We start from the raw sequence: 17,535 nt of genomic DNA, 5'->3' as shown, positions 1-17,535 counted from the left end.
CCAGTATTGCCAAAGCTTCTAATTTTTCAAAAGCTGAAATCCAAACTTTTTATGTGCAATTCCCCAGTTTTCAAATGTTGGCCAGTTAGTCAGTCATCACTGCTGCTCCAGACAGCTCTGGGGCTCCCCCCATGCAGACACACAGCAAAACTACTTCCTGACTCCTTGTGCTCCCGTGGGACCACGTTCTAGCCCCACGGGGTCTACCAGGGACCCCACTGCCATTCAAGACCACCCCAGGGCTGCGGTTTTTCTTGCTGGCACAGCAGGCTGCTGTCAGTCAGAGTAACGAGAGTGAGCAGAGCAGCCCAAGACCCATAACAGACATGAAACACGAGGAGAAAAAACCTCGTCACTGTTCTAAGTCACTGGTATTTTGGAGTGCCTGTTACTACAGCCTAACCTCAGCGACCTTGACTGATAGAGACTGACGAATTTAAACTTTTAAAAAGCACTGTGCAGACCAACAAAAAGCATCTTGCAGGCAGACCACATTTAGCTGTGAACCACCACTCTGCAACCTCTGTTCTATGTCAGAGCACAACGTGTGCATTATTTGTATCACCATTACTAACAGTAAAACAGTATAATTAAAGCCATACCTGGCTAAGGACCCAGCACCTTCTTTTCCTTTTGGATCTTTCAGCTCCAGACTTACATTTACCATATCAATGAGGAAACACATGCACGTGTACACTTCTCCGCTCAGAACAGTCTGGAAAAGGAAAAAGCTGATCAATTCATAGTCGATGCCAATCTAAAAATGGGGTCAATGTCATGAAGTCTAATTTACTCGTGGTTCCATCTTCTTTCCCCAGGTGACTTCGAGGAACAGATACACAGGATGACCATCAGCTGAGACCACGAGAGTTACTGAAGAACCTAACATCACACTCACATGAATCCTTGGGTCTTGTAAATCATAAGGCCGCATGAATTCCTCGATGGGCTCTCCAAGGTTGTTCTCCAATAAACCCCGGATCAGCTTGTATTTGTACAAATCCAGAGAGCAGTGGACTGAGGAGAGATTGCCATGGATAGATATATCTGGCACAGTATGACTTATTTCTCTATGAAAAAAGAAAAAAGGTCACTTTCACAAACAAATCACTAACTTAATGTTGACATAGCTCACACCCAGATATAAGTGCTAACATGTACCCACCTACATTATCAACCAATTAATTTCTAACTTCCAATGACAAAAATTTCATGTGGGTCCACATGAAGCAAGTTAGTATAACTGAGTGTCATGCTTCAGCTACAAAAGGCCACTTTTCTCCCAAAACATACATTTAGAAAGTCCCCAAATCTAACATGAGTTAACTAAGTAATCTATTAATAAAGAAAAATCTCATGAGACTCAGAAATAGTTTAAACATTATAGCTGGGAAAGCAATAAAGAAAAAAGATGACAAAACAGAAGGGAAACACACTCACAGGTACAAAGAACAGAGGGGTGCGGGCTGGGGCAAACACAGGTGAAGGGGGTAAAGTGGTACAAACCTCCAGCTATAAAATAAACAAGTCATGGGGATATACGATACAGCAGGGGTCCCCAACCCCTGGGCCACAGACCAGTACCGGTCCACGGCCTGTTAGGAACCGGGCCGCACAGCAGGAGGTGAGCAGTAGGTGAACGAGTGAAGCTTCATCTGCATTTACAGCCGCTCCCCAACGCTCGCATTACCACCTGAGCTCCACCTCCTGTCACATCAGCTGCAGCATTAGATTCTCACAGGAGCGTGAACCCTACTGTGAACTGTGCACACGAGGGATCTAGGTTGCGTGCTCCTTGTGAGAATCTAAAATGGACAACCTGGAAGAAACGGACAAATGCTTAGGAAGATATAACCTTCCAAGACTGAACCAGGAAGAAATAGAAAATATGAACAGACCAATCACAAGGAATGAAATTGAAACTGTGATTAAAAATCTTCCAACAAACCAAAGCCCAGGACCAGATGGCTTCACAGGCGAATTCTATCAAACATTTAGAGAAGAGCTAACACCCATCCTTCTCAAACTCTTCCAAAAAATTGCAGGGGAAGGAACACACCCAAACTCATTCTATGAGGCCACCATCACCCTGATACCAAAACCAGACAAAGATATTACAAAAAAAGATAATTACAGACCAGTATCACTAATGAATATAGATGCAAAAATCCTCAACAAAATGCTAGCAGAGAGAATCCAACAACACATTAAAAGGATCATACACCATGATCAAGTGGGATTTATTCCAGGGATGCAAGGATTCTTAAATATACACAAATCAATCAATGTGATACACCATGTTAACAAATTGAAGGATAAAAACCATATGATCATCTCAATAGATGCAGAAAAAGCTTTCGACAAAATTCAACACCCATTTATGATAAAAACTCTCCAGAAAGTGAGCATAGAGGGAACCTACCTCAACATAATAAAGGCCATATACGACAAACCCACAGCAAACATCATTCTCAATGGTGAAAAGCTGAAAGCATTTCCTCTAAGATCAGGAACAAGACAAGGATGTCCACTCTTGCCACTATTATTCAACATAGTTTTGGAAGTCCTAGCCATGGCAATCAGAGAAGAAAAAGAAATCGGAAAAGAACAAGTAAAACTGTCACTGTTTGCAGATGACATGATACTATACATAGAGAATCCTAAAGATGCCACCAGAAAACTACCAGAGCTAATCAATGAATTTGGTAAAGTTGCAGGATACAAAATTAATGCACAGAAATCTCTTGCATTCCTATACACTAATGATGAAAAATCTGAAAGAGAAATTAAGGAAACACTCCCATTTACCACTGCAACAAAAAGAATAAAATACCTAGGAATAAACCTACCTAACAAGACAAAAGACCTGTATGCAGAAAACTGTAAGACACTGATGAAAGAAATTAAAGATGATACAAACATATGGAGAGATATACCATGGTCTTGGATTGGAAGAATCAATATTGTGAAAATGACTATACTACCCAAAGCAATCTACAGATTCAATGCAATCCCTATCAAATTACCAATGGCATTTTTTACAGAACTAGAACAAAAAATCTTAAAATTTGTATGGAGACACAAAAGACCCCAAATAGCCAAAGCAGTCTTGAGGGGAAAAAACGGAGCTGGAGGAATCAGACTCCCTGACTTCAGACTATACTACAAAGATACAGTAATCAAGACAATATGGTACTGGCACAAAAACAGAAATATAGATCAATGGAACAGGACAGAAAGCCCAGAGATAAACCCACGCACCTATGGTCAACTAACCTATGACAAAGAAGGCAAGGATATACAATGGAGAAAAGACAGTCTCTTCAATAAGTGGTGCTGGGAAAACTGGACAGCTACATGTAAAAGAATGAAATTAGAACACTCCCTAACACCATACACAAAAATAAACTCAAAATGGATTAGAGACCTAAATTTAAGACTGGACACTATAAAAGTTTAGAGGAAAACATAGGAAGAACACTCTGACATAAATCACAGCAAGATCTTTTTTGATCCACCTCCTAGAGTAATGGAAATAAAAACAAAAATAAACAAATGGGACCTAATGAAACTTAAAAGCTTTTGCACAGCAAAGGAAACCATAAACAAGAAGAAAAGACAACCCTCAGAATGGGAGAAAATATCTGCAAACAAATCAATGAACAAAGGATTAATCTCCAAAATATATAAACAGCTCACGCAGCTCAATATTAAAAAAACAAACAACCCAATCCAAAAATGGGCAGAAGACCTAAATAGACATTTCTCCAAAGAAGACATACAGATGGCCAAGAAGCACATGGAAAGATGTTCAACATCACTAATTATTAGAGAAATGCAAATCAAAACTACAATGAGGTAGCACCTCACACCAGTTAGAATGGGCATCATCAAAATCTACAAACAGGGCTTCCTTGGTGGCACAGTGGTTGAGAATCTGCCTGCCAATGCAGGGGACATGGGTTCGAGCCCTGGTCTGCGAAGATCCCACATGCCGCGGAGCAACTAGGCCCGTGAGCCACAACTACTGAGCCTGCGCATCTGGAGCCTGTGCTCCGCAACAAGAGAGGCCGCGATAATGAGAGGCCGGCGCACCGCGATGAAGAGCGGCCCCCGCCTGCCGCAACTGGAGAAAGCCCTCGCACAGAAACGAAGACCCAACACAGCCAAAAATAAATAAATAAATAAATAAATAAAAAATAAAGGAATTCCTTTAAAAAAAAAAAGTAATTAAAAAAAAAAATCGGGCTTCCCTGGTGGCGCAGTGGTTGAGAGTCTGCCTGCCAATGCAGGGGACGCGGGTTCGAGCCCTGGTCTGGGAGGATCCCACATGCCGCGGAGCAAATGGGCCCGTGAGCCACAATTGCTAGGCCTGCGCGTCTGGAGCCTGTGCTCCGCAACGGGAGAGGCCGCGATGGTGAGAGGCCCGCGCATCATGATGAAGAGTGGCCCCCGCTTGCCGCAACTAGAGAAGGCCCTCGCACAGAAACGAAGATCCAACACAGCCATAAATAAATAAATAAAGCACACCTAGTATAGTGTAATTAAAAAAAAAAAAAATCTACAAACAACAAATGCTGGAGAGGGTGTGGAGAAAAGGGAACCCTCTTGCACTGTTGGTGGGAATGTAAATTGATACAGCCACTATGGAGAACAGTATGGAGGTTCCTTTAAAAACTAAAAATAGAACTACCATACGACCCAGCAATCCCACTACTGTGCATATACCCTGAAGAAACCATAATTCAAAAAGGGTCATGTACCACAATGTTCATTGCAGCTCTGTTTACAATAGCCAGGACATGGAAGCAACCTAAGTGTCCATCAACAGATGAATGGATAGAGAAGATGTGGCACATATATACAATGGAATATTACTCAGCCATAAAAAGAAACGAAATTGAGTTATTTGTAGTGAGGAGGATGGACCTAGAGTCTGTCATACAGAGTGAAGTAAGTCAGAAAGAGAAAAACAAATATCGTATATTAACGCATATATGTGGAACCTAGAAAAATGGTACAGATGAACCAGTTTGCAGGGCAGAAGTTGAGACACAGATGTAGAGAACAAATGTATGGACACCAAGGGGGGAAAGTGGCAGGTGGGGAGGTGGTGTGATGAACTGGGAGATTGGGATTGACATGTATACACTGATATGTATAAAATGGATAACTAATAAGGACCTGCTGTATAAAAAAATAAATAAAATAAAATTCAAAAAAAAGAATCTAATGCCTGATTATCTGAGGTGGAGCTGAGGCGGTGATGCTGGTGCTGGGGAGCGGCTGCAAATACAGATTATCATTAGCAGAGAAGTCTGACTGCACAGAGACCATAATAAATCAACTGCTTGCAGACTCATATCAAAACCCTACCAGTGGGCTTCCCTGGTGGCGCAGTGGTTGAGAATCCACCTGCCAATACAGGGGACACGGGTTCAAGCCCTGGTCTGGGAAGATCCCACATGCCGCGGAGCAACTAAGCCCGTGCGCTCTCTGAGCCTGCGCTCTAGAGCCCGCGAGCCACAACTACTGAGCCCGTGTGCCTAGAGCCCGTGCTCCGCAACAAGAGAAGCCACCGCAATGAGAAGCCCCTTCGTTGCACACTGCAATGAAGAGTAGCCCCCGCTCGCTGCAACTAGAGAAAGCCCGCGTGCAGCAACGAAGACCCAATGCAGCCAACATAAATAAATAAATAAATAAATAAATAAATAAAAAAAAACCCTACCAGTGAGTGGCAACTGAAAACAAGCTCAGGGCTCCCACTGATTCTGCATTATGGTGAGTTGTATAATTATTTCATTATATATTCCAAGGTAATAATAATAGAAATAAAGTGCACAATAAATGTAATGCACTTGAATCATCCCAAAACTGCCCCCTACCCCAGTCCGTGGAAAAACTGTCTTCCACGAAACTGGTCCCTGGTGCCAAAAAGGTTGGGGACTGCTGCTATACAGCATGAGGAATACAGTCAATAACACTGTAATAACTTTGTATGGAAACAGATGGTTACTACGCTCATAGTGGTGATCATTTCATAACGTATGCAAATGTCTGATCACTATGTAGTATACCTGAAATTAACATAATATTGTACAACAACTATATTTTGATGAAAAAGAAAAGGTGACAAGCTCTTTATTCATTTAGTGATAACTAAAGGCAGAACCAGTGTTTCATAATGAGCCCAGACGGGACATTAGGATAAAACCTGAATCAGTCACTCATTTCAGCTGAGATGGGCAGGAGTGAAGTTGAAAATGCCTGGGTGGGGGGAAGGTACCTCATCCCAACACTGAAGAGCTTTTTCTCTCCCCTCCTAGAGGTGAAGTGGGCATCGTGGATCCTGCAGACACTATGCTCTGAGTATATAAAGTAGAGGGTTAGGATTTGAAGTGGAAGAGGAATACAAAAAACTACTTTGTCTATGGAGAAAAACCTACATATAAGGTGAAAAAAGACTAGTCACGCACACAATCAACAAAGAAAAGCTGGAAAGGATTACCAAGAACCTCTGGGTTCCCATGTCTGTGGTGTGAGAAGCTGAAACAATACCTTGTGTTCAGTCATCACCTTCTATCTGGGCTAACAGAGTATAATTATCTGCACATAAGCACTGATGGAAGTGGGTAAAGTTTAGATAAACAGAGTAGTAAAGCACATTTTTTTTTGGAAAGCATTACTTGAAAAGAAAACAAAGTGTTTGATTTCTAAATAATGAAGCTCCTCTTAAGACTTCTAGGCCAGTAAAATAAAATACAGCCCATGCCAACCATAACTGAAAGCCAGCCAGGGAGCACTTGAATAACAAGTAAGAATGAAACACAAAAATCTCAGTGAGAGCGGCTAAACTGTATCATTAATCCAGAGAGAAACAAAACAGTGATATTAAATGACTTGCCCAAGCCCAGGACCTGCAAAGGGAGTAGCCAAAGAGGGATTAAAATCACACCCTGGAAAAGCAGTGACACTGCTTTTCAAAATGCTACAAATGAAAATCTCTTTCATTACTTTACAGCCATGCCTCATCTTTCCCTGAAGTTAAGAAGCAAATGTTGCTGCTTTCTCCAAAATTAACGCTCCAAACTGAAAGGCATCACACACTGTAACCAGCTGTCCCAGTCCACGCACAGGGGCCAGGCGAGCGTAAGCGCCACCAGAGGACCTTTTTAATATACACCTGAGGCTAGGCCCTGAGAGCCAGGTTCTGCTGGTCTCAGGTAGGGTCGGGGATGTTTCTTTTCAGTAAGTTTCCCAGCCAGATATGGAACTAATGACAACTGAAGCCATGCTCTAAACTACAGATATTAAGCATCCTGTGTTTTGAAGCCAATTAAAAGGTAAATTAGAGTCAGTTCATCAGTTTTTATGTAGTACTTTCAGATGGCTTAATAGAGTGAAATGGGCAAAACAGCATCTAAACAATTATTCTCATTAAATGGAGCTCCAGGATAAACAGCAATAGCAGGTCCAGAATCTACTGTATTTGGAACATAGAATCCAATGTCACTTCTTCCAAATACCTTCCCTACCTCACTACTCCCATCAAAATCCATGCTAAATTCATGTTCTTTCCTCTTTGTTTCCAAGGCACCTACTACAATCCTACAACACAGTTTATAACACTGAATCAAACACTAAATTAGAATCATATACTTACCTTCCTATATCCCTCAACAAAATGTAAGCTCCATGACGGCAGAAGTTTTTTCTTCCATCACAGGAGCCCTCATGTCTAGCAGATAGTAGGGACTCGATAGATATTTGTTACACAGATGAAAAAATAAGTGAATACCTATGCCCTTCCAGACTTAATAGCACTGATTTCCAAGTTATTACGATTCTACTTACAATAGACAGTTACTTGAATATAAACCACTCACTTGTCCAAGTTCCTTTCCACCTGCAATTTCAGTCTACAAGGCTCAGTCAAGAGGCTTCCTCCTGTCTGTCGCACAAAATAGGAGGGGAAGATCAGGTCTCCACTACTGTCTTCCGAGGCCTTAGTATACTCTCGTGGGTGTCTCTCTGCAGCAAAGATGTCCATGTCTTGTAGATCGACGACAATGCAATCCAGCAGGCAGACGTGGTCTTCTACACAGACCCAAGGAAAGAGAGACAATGAAGAAAATGGGACCCGGAAAGGGCTGGCCCAGAACAAAACCAGAAAGCCAAAAAAAGTTCATTTTGTCTTTGGAAAATGTTTAGCACTGCCTGCGTCAGAAAGCTGGGTGACCAGAAGTCTCCACTCTGGCACCAAGACCTCCGTCCACAATGCTCCGCATGTTGGACATCTCCTGCCCGCCACCTGCATGCAAGCACGTACTGTGCCACGTCCCCTCAGCGTCTCACTGCTGTCCCGAGACACTAACTGAGGCTAAAGGGCTTCTGACGAGAAGTACTTAATATGCTCCCTCCCAAGGAGATCCCACAGGGGTCTCGTGTAGAGATAATGTTACCCAAAGGTTTACAAAATTTTCCAGCAGCAAAATTCTCTTTTCCAAACAAACATCACGTGTAACCATTTCCACCAGCACTGATCTAATCCAAACCACCTCCATTCTTGCCTAGACCACCATAAACTCCCCTCCAATATACCCATACAATTCCAGTCTGCCCTCACAAAACCATTCTGCTCACAAAATACCTCAGTAATCCTTAAAAAAATAAGTGGGACCAAAACATTCTCTTCCTTTATATACTTTGATGGCTTTGTTTAATGCCAAGTTCTTTCTGTGAAACTCCCCTAAATCCCTGTAAAGCTCTGCATAAGCCCACTGCCTACTTTTCCAACCTCATCTCAAGCCATTCTCTACCTTGCCCGTGAAGCCTCGGGCTCACTGGCCTTTGTTGCCCCCCACGTGCCAGGCTCTTTGCTGTCTGAACAGTCTTACCCACAGCATACCCTCCTCTCTCCTTCTCAACTGGGCCCTGTTCTTTCGCTTTACACCATTCTGTCTCTCCCACAACACTGACCTTAATCTGTCAACATAAAGCTTATTTAATGGCTTTCTCACATCATTCACATGATGGCAGGAACGATGTCTAATAGCGTGTTACTACACAGGAGAACATAGCATGTTAATATATAGGAGAACAAAACATTGTTAACACCTGGATTAGGCAGGCACTAATTGAATTCGTTCTTGCCTTGTTACTGCATCGACAAATATGTGAAGTAGACAAAAGTGGAGCTGGTCTGGCAGAAGGGGAAAAGGGATGGGAACAAAGAAAGGGCTTCAGAGATTTCCTAGGGTTGTCATGGAATCCCAGGGATATACAGAAGCAGTTTGAAAACCACTACCTTAACCCAATCTTAATCACATATAGAATTCCAGAAACAAACAGCAAATCAGGAGGAGAAATACTGTCAGGAAAGAGATCTTTCTATAAAACATCCTAAATCACTTCTTATAGGCTTCTAAATATATGTAAAATTGGCCTTATTCCTAATCATCATTGTCACCAGGACAACAACGGCAACAGAAGACGTGTATTGAGTGGCCCTATGTGTGCACCCAGCCCCACCCCACCCCATGCTGTATGCATTTGTTATGCATGTATAGACTGGTAGGCAATATCATGTAGGTTAAGACTGCAGGTTCTGGAGTCAGACTGCCTAAATTCATAGTCCAACTCTACCATTTACCATCTACATCTACAAAACTATGGTCAAGTTACTTAATCTCTCTAAGCCTCTGTCTCTTCATCTATAAAATGGGGATAAAAATAAAACTCTATATCATGAGGATAAAATGCAAAAACTGATGAAAGAATGTGCCACAACGTCTGGCACGCAGTAAGTGTTCAATACCCAGTCTTTTGCTGAGGACTACAATAATCTCCTTTAATCAGCAATGTAACCATAAACCACTTTGCTGTCACCTCTGGGACTACAAGGTACTACAAGGAGTTAACCATTCCTTGCATCTATCTAACAAAAGAGGTTCGGCAGCCTCCCTCAGCTAGCATCCCACATTTCTCAAAGTCCAACCATACTGGACTGATTTTCATCCACTGATTTTTGGGGCTAATCATATTCTGCTTCCCACACTCCTTGGAGCAACACCTCACTTATCCAATCCATCACCCATCCAGAAAACCAAAAGGCCAATATTAGGCTTGCATCTGGAATGGTTAATTGTCAAATTCTAGAGAAGAGCCCAATAACTGGGTGGTTCATGTCTTTCAAAAACTGTCACTCAGGGCTTCCCTGGTGGCGCAGTGGTTGAGAGTCTGCCTGCCAATGCAGGGTACATGGGTTCCAGCCCTGGTCTGGGAAGATCCCACATGCCACAGAGCAACTGGGCCCGTGAGCCACAACTACTGAGCCTGCGCGTCTGGAGCCTGTGCTCCGCAACGAGAGAGGCCACGATAGTGAGAGGCCCGCGCACCGCAATGGGGAGTGGCCCCCGCTTGCCGCAACTGGAGAAAGCCCTCGCACAGAAATGAAGACCCAACACAGCCATAAATAAATAAATTAATTAATTTTAAAAAAAAATAATAATAATAATAATAATAAACTGCTGGCCCAACTCAACAATGGGTCATAAAATCAATTAAAAAAAAAACTGTCACTCACAGTATTTCTTCTGTTACCTAATTCACACTAATATTTTTTTCAGAGTTCTTTTTTCTTTTTCTAGAATTAAATAGTGACTTGCAGGGATAGTGTCAGGACAGTGACTTGCAAGGATATGTCTAAGGATGCGGGAACTGTTCTAGTTATACTCACCATCTGGTGGCAACTGTTTTGACATATAAGTCCTAACAGACAATCTAAATCTCTTTATTTACACTGTCTTACCAATTTAACCCTACTCTAGAAGTCACCCAATGTTAAATCTACATCCTAACGTTCTTAAGCCTTCTAAATCAATATCAAAATCGGATTATCACTAAAGACATGCTACCACTTTGTGGGCATCTGCTGGTACAGGATGCATCCCCCCCTTAGGCTCCTCCAACGGTCTCATGCATTTGCCCACCTTCATCATGCAGCTCCTCTCTCCTCTTTTACCTGGACTCCTGGAAACCTGACCAACAGCGGGTGTGGCTTGCTGCCCTTGCTGCTTGGTCGAAGTACTTGGCACAAACTCGCTCTTCAGGCTGCCTAGACTCATTCCAACAGGAGGCATCATGAACAGCCCCTCGGGATGGGTCCCTTTCAGGTCCTCCATGCTTGTCACTTTCCTCACACTGTGTTTGGGAGTACCAGTTGGAGAAGCTGAAGGCACAGACTCCTGGGAAGAAACAGAAGAAAACTAGAAGGCAGGAATGGGGGTGACTGTACCTACTATCCTGGAAGTCCCATCCCAGTCCCTGGACTCTTCAAAGACTCTATACCACTTGGTACCTCCCAAGCCCCCCAGATCCCATAAACAAAACGGTCACAGGGTCATGATACTTTCTGCCACATGTGATTATTTGCAGAGATATTACATATAATTCAGTACCTGTTGAAAACTATAGCAGTTTTGCAGGAACATATTTGATCTTTCGGCTTAAGAGCAAATGTCAAGATACTAATCACTAGTGGTTTAATCTAGGTCAAATACAACAAAAGCAAATCTCTCAGCCATATGATATATTGCTGCTTTGCTGGAGGGGAGGTACTTTTTGCTCTAAGAAAATGCATCTAACAGCAATACGGAATAAAGCCATTGTAATGTGTTTGTACTTTCCAGAAGTCTCCCCTCCTGTGTTTACATTTCTCATCTAAGTAACTGCAAATGAAAACAAAATGGAAAATATAGGTAAGCCATTCATATTATGTTTCTGCTCAAGGGCATAAAAATTAAGGGCAAATACAGAGTAAAATTAATTCTGTAATTCTACTGAAAATAATATACGCTTTTCTTACATACTTAGTACCTTCAGTTAATTGCTAACGGGGTAAATCTTTTTCAGCAGAATGGTTCAATAATTGACGTTTAAACTTCCCATGGTTCCTCCCCGCAAGCCTCAGAGCTACATATCCAAATGGCTTCTGCAGGGTCGGTTTGTTCTCATCTCTCCCTTCTCACCAACAAGCTGGAAGGAGGGGAAGAATTGTTTTCCTTCCAGTACTGCTTTATATGTGCATTCCTCTCAGCATTTGAAAACGAGGTGATAATACTGTTTGCCTTCACAGTTATCTTGAGTAGTAATTACATGTAACAGTGAAAGTTCTTATTTTTTGCAATTCTTTTTTGCAAGGCAAATTACTAGGTAAATGCTATTATTTAAGCATTTCGACATTAAAAACCTTCCCTCTTGCTTAGTTTATTTAAACTCTAGAGAGTATTTGTTGCTCTTTCATTTGATTCATCTCTCCATCCTCTCTGAGTGGGTTTAAATAAATCAGTGGCTTGAGGAGATTAACTCAAAGCTTTTGAAAGACTTAGAAATTATGGTTTAAGCACAATCTATGGTTGAGAAAAATGAAAGGAAAAACATATGTAAAAAATTCAAACCTGCGCTCATTAAGACATGGATTTATGTAAAACAATTCCAAACACACGGGAGTCATAGAACTCAAAGGCAAATAACCCCTCTGCAAGCTTTGATTTCAGGACTATTTCCTGTCCTTTAACCACTGGAATGCATACTAGACAAACCTCACACGTGCAAATGCATTAAAGGGCAAATGTAAAGCGATTTTTGGAGAAGAAAGTCACTACTCACTTCACACAGGCCTAGATCAGTGGAACTTGACTGTACATGTGGAGAGGTAAGTTTCACAGATAAGTTTATCTGATTACAAATACTTTAACAAGCGACACACTCCAAGCAGCCCTTATGGAATTCTACAGAACAACCACTGGTATGTAACAAGATAAAATTTTTCTAGGATTTAAGGAAATAAAATAAGGTCACCAAGAAAGTACTACCTAGGGCTTTAAAAAGAAAAAAAAAAAAGAAATTCCTTTTAATGATACTTAACAAGGGCTTCTCTACACAGGAGGGAAGTGATTTGCCAAAGCAGAGGGAAAAGTGATAAGCAGGCTTTCCCAAGTAATGAAATATTTTAAAGAATTGTTTTTTAAAATTTTCTTTTTTAAGAATATGAATGTGAATTGACTGCTGAATCCCATAAGGTTTTTTCGAATAACCAGGAGGCAAAAAAGCATATTATACCTTGAAGAAAAAGCGATCCTTGTATGCAATGCCACTGAAAATCAAATCCTCAAAAACAAATACAGGGAAATTTTTTCATTAAAATGCTACACAAACTACGTGCTATTATTTGGCATACTTAACAAAATAGAAACCATTTTGCAAAAATTTCTTGAAATATTTTGGCAATTCTTCTTTAGAAGCTAAATTCAGACTCAGCTCATTAAGCTCATATATAGATATATCTGACATAAAAAATAAGTCCTTATCTTTTCAGGAAGGGGAGAGAAACAAAAATGGTATTATTGAACTTGATCACCCATTCTAGCTCTAACTGATCTCTTCCTAAAGATTTAGGCCTCAAAACAAAGATTTACCACAAACAAATATATTCCAAAGAACTAACTAAAGGCTGAAAAGACAGTTCCCAAGAAGAATTCAGCTCTCCCTTGGGCAGTAAGGGCAGCAGAGGTGGAACAGATAGGCAGTACCCTGAGGTGTCAGCGGGAACAACATTCATGTGTAAACACCAGCTCTGACACATTTGTTTAATATCTAGTCATGTTAATTATAAACACCTCATAGTAAGGAAAAGTAACAAATTTTAGAAGCAGTTACAAATCTTTCTTTTTATAAATGGATCTTTCTTTTATTTTCTTTAAGACTTAAGTCAGTAAACAGCAAAATGCTTATCACTCAAATATGAAAAGAGATTTTCATTAAGACCAAGGTTACTAGTTCTCTACTAGGCCTACTGTGAAAGGCCAATGGTGATTTGTTTTATTTTTACTGTCTTAAAAAAAATACATAAGTGGAAGCCTATTTCTCACTCTGGCAGGAAGGCCTATTGTTGCAACAGGAGGGCTTCTGACCACAAGGTGAACAAGCACGTTCTCAGCCATCAGTTGTCTGAAGATGGGGCGTGAAGATGAGCAAACCTGGTGGCGCTCTTCCTTCTGAGTTGCTAATCACTGCTGTTCTGGTTTCACCGTGTGCTCTGATCGCTAAATCTGGTTCGTCTAAGCGGCTGTAGTGAGGTGATATAAGGACAACCTGCCCTCTAACCATCATTCAAACACCCCCACTCCGGGTCCTGAGCTCCGGGTTATGACACATGAACACGGTTCCTGTGGTTCTCACTGGCTCGTCTTCACTCTCCTCCTCACTCCACCCATTCCCACTCAAAGAATCAAATATTTTTGGTTCAGGGTGTTTAGGTTAGAAGTAGTGAATAAATGGCTAAGTGAAAAGTGAAACAAATGAAGAAAACTATAGACATAGTAATTTGAAAATAATAACAGTATCTGAGTTTAGGCATTACCAACAAATACAGTCTTCCTATTACTTTCTGACCCGAGTTGAGCTCCTTGGAAAAGGCCTGGCAAGACTAGCACCCTAGTCACTCTCTTCCGTTTTCTTTTCTTCCTACACCTAGAGAGGCGAACAGTACCTTTTCTGTTCAAATTTGCATCTTTTCTCTAATAACCTCTGGAGTTCTTCCATCTAAGTTATTTTAATGAATTCACTGCCACATCCTTTAGAAAATTCAGAAGAGCTACAGCTATTTGGCAAAGACCAGTAAGACAGCAGTAGCCTTTGCCAGTTTATTTTCCCCTACATAATACTGGGAGGTAAAATCATACCGTGGTTAAGAGCATGGAGTATTGAAAGCAGACACACCAAAGTCTAAGGTCCACACTGTACTCCTCACTAGATGTTTAATCCAAAAGAAATTACTTAACCTATCTAAGTCTCAATTTCTTTTTTTAAATTTATTTATTTTCTTTATTATTATTATCATTATTATTGTTTTGGCTGTTTCGGGTCTTAGTTGCAGCACGCGGGATCTTTCATTGTGGCACTAGGGCTTCTCTCTAGTTGTGGCGTGTAGGTTTTCTCTCTCTAGTTGTGGTGCCCGGGTTCCACTAGAAGGCGGATTCTTTACCACTGGACCACCAGGGAAGTCCCTAAGTCTCAATTTCTTTATCTGGAAAAATGGTGTTAACAGTACCTCTTAGGGGACTTCCCTGGTGGCGCAGTGGTTAAGAATCTGCCTGCCAATGCAGGGGACACAGGTTCGATCCCTGGTCCGGGAAGATCCCACATGCCGTGGAGCAACTAAGCCCGTGTGCCACAACTACTGAGCCTGCACTCTAAAACTTGATCACCCATTCTGGCTCTAACTGATCTCTTCCTAAAGATTTAGGCCTCAAAACAAAGATTTACCACAAACAAATATATTCCAAAGAACTAACTAAAGGCTGAAAAGACAGTTCCCAAGAAGAATTCCGCTCTCCCTTGGGCAGTAAGGGCAGCAGAGGTGGAACAGATAGGCAGTACCCTGAGGTGTCAGCGGGAACCACAACTACTGAGCCCACATGCCACAACTACTAAAGCCCACACACCTAGAGCCTGTGCTCCGCAACAAGAGAAGCCACTACAATGAGAAGGCTGTGCACCGCAACGAAGAGTAGCCCCCGCTCGCTGCAACTAGAGAAAGCCTGTGAGCAGCAACGAAGACCCAACGGAGCCATAAATAAATAAACAAACAAACAAACAAGCGAACAATACATCTTAGGTTGCTAATAAGGACAAGGTGAACAAATATGTAAGGAGCTTAGTACAGGCTGATGTATAATAGGCATTCAACAAACACTGGCTATCTGCATTGCTATAATAGTCAGTTGCGGTGGAAACCAGTAAAGTTTCATTAAAACACACACCTAGAGGGACTTCCCTGGTGGTCCAGTGGGTAAGACTCTGCCCTCCCACCACAGGGGGCCCAGATTCAAATCCCTGGTCAGGGAACTAGATCCTGCACGCATGCCGCAACTAAGAGTCCTCATGCCACAACTAAGAAGTCCGCATGCCGCAACTAAAGATCCTACATGCCGCAATGAAGATCCCACGTGCCACAACTAAAACCCAGTGCAGCCAAAATAAATAAATAAATATTAAAACACACATACACACACACACACACCCCTAGAACATAAGATAGTCTCTAATTCCAGCAAGTTACTCGTCTCCTCAACTGCAAAAATGGGTGGGACCACCTCCAAGATCCTATCAGTGCTAAGTCTGTGATTTACTAGGGTTTCCCATTTTCATCATGTATTCTCAATGAGTCCTAGCTTTTCCAAATGTAAAATGAAAGCAGCAATCCTCATCCCAATTACCTCCAAACATGTTATAAGAAATAAGTGCTAACGTACTTTTAAACTGTAAAGCAGTATACTCCATACGATTTAATTATTAAGGTATTTTTAAATGGCTTCAGATAAGCCTTGGGCCAAATCATGTCTTCTGAAAAAAGCCACATAGTATAAACAGTTGATTACTATGAGTTCAGCCTATGAGGAAAGCATTATAAAGATGGTTCTGTTGATTTGTTTGCTAAAATAAGTTACTACATACAGTGAGTAAAAGTTGTAATTTACACTACCTCTATGAAAGGTTAATTGAAACGTTAATAAAACGTCCAAAAAAATATTCTTCAAGCCGCATATACTACAAAGGTAACAGTGGTTAGGAATCTTCTTATGGCAGCATCTGAATTTTTCGATTGGCATTCCAGTGCCAGGTGAACTGAGAAGGGAATGGGTGCTGACTGCTCACCTTATCTTGTAAGGTAAAGGTCCCAGGAATACCAGCAAAGAGAAACTTGTTCTTGACTTTCAACTTCCCCAAATTCGCTACAATCAGATTATTTGATCTGGAACTTTCTGGGATAAGAAGAACAGGAGCACCAGCCTCAATATCCAGGAGAACCCGTGAACAGCGCTGGGCTTGATCTCTCACCTGAAAGAAGAAGGAAAATTGGATTATAGGTTCAATTAATTCCTTAATTTTATAATCAAATAACCTCAAGTTTCCAAAAGTTTCATGAATTTATAAATCTAAAACAACTAAAATCACACAGAATATATTCTTTGAACACCAAGGAGTTAAATTAGAAATCAGTAACAAGAAGATAATGTAAAACCCCCAAATATCTGGAAATTAGACTATACACTTCTAAATAACCCATGGGTCACAGAAGAAATCACAAGAGAAATTAAAAAAATATTTTGACCTTACTGAAAAAGAAAACACAGCACATTAAAATTCATGGAATGCACTTAAAAAGGTACTTAAAGAAAAATATTTAGCATTAAATGCTTATTTTATATTAAAGATTTAAAATCAATAAAGCTTCCAGCTTAAGAAGGTAGAAAAGCAAAATAAACCTAAGTAAGGAGAAGGAAGACAATCATAAAGAGCAGAAACCAGTTATTTAGAAAACAGATAAACAACAGAGAAAAATCAATTAAACATTTATAGAACACTCTACCCAACAACCACTTTACATTCTTTTCAAGTGCACACGGCGTGCTTGTTAACAGTATGCATGGGCCTAACACAGGCCTCCACGAGTTGATTGAAAGTATAAAA

General features: G+C 41.1%; 1 protein-coding gene across 5 annotated transcripts in view; it reads right to left on the bottom strand.

Annotated features, from left to right (window-relative positions):
* VPS13D (vacuolar protein sorting 13 homolog D) overlaps positions 1 to 17,535 on the bottom strand; it is a 247,617-nt gene that overhangs the window by 179,043 nt on the left and 51,039 nt on the right. For all 5 annotated transcript variants that reach the window (XM_036858737.1, XM_036858753.1, XM_036858761.1 and 2 more), the window contains 5 exons: positions 16,720 to 16,902; positions 11,024 to 11,246; positions 7,887 to 8,097; positions 899 to 1,070; positions 603 to 715 (listed from right to left, as the gene is read on the bottom strand). In XM_036858737.1, the coding sequence (XP_036714632.1) occupies positions 603 to 715; positions 899 to 1,070; positions 7,887 to 8,097; positions 11,024 to 11,246; positions 16,720 to 16,902 (902 nt within the window). The remainder of the gene's footprint in view (positions 1 to 602; positions 716 to 898; positions 1,071 to 7,886; positions 8,098 to 11,023; positions 11,247 to 16,719; positions 16,903 to 17,535) is intronic.

The sequence above is a fragment of the Balaenoptera musculus genome, chromosome 1, assembly GCF_009873245.2.
Source record: "Balaenoptera musculus isolate JJ_BM4_2016_0621 chromosome 1, mBalMus1.pri.v3, whole genome shotgun sequence".
Classification (NCBI taxonomy): Eukaryota; Metazoa; Chordata; class Mammalia; order Artiodactyla; family Balaenopteridae; genus Balaenoptera; species Balaenoptera musculus.
The sequence above is the reverse complement of the archived record's forward strand: the minus strand, read 5'-3'. Positions and strand labels throughout refer to the sequence as shown.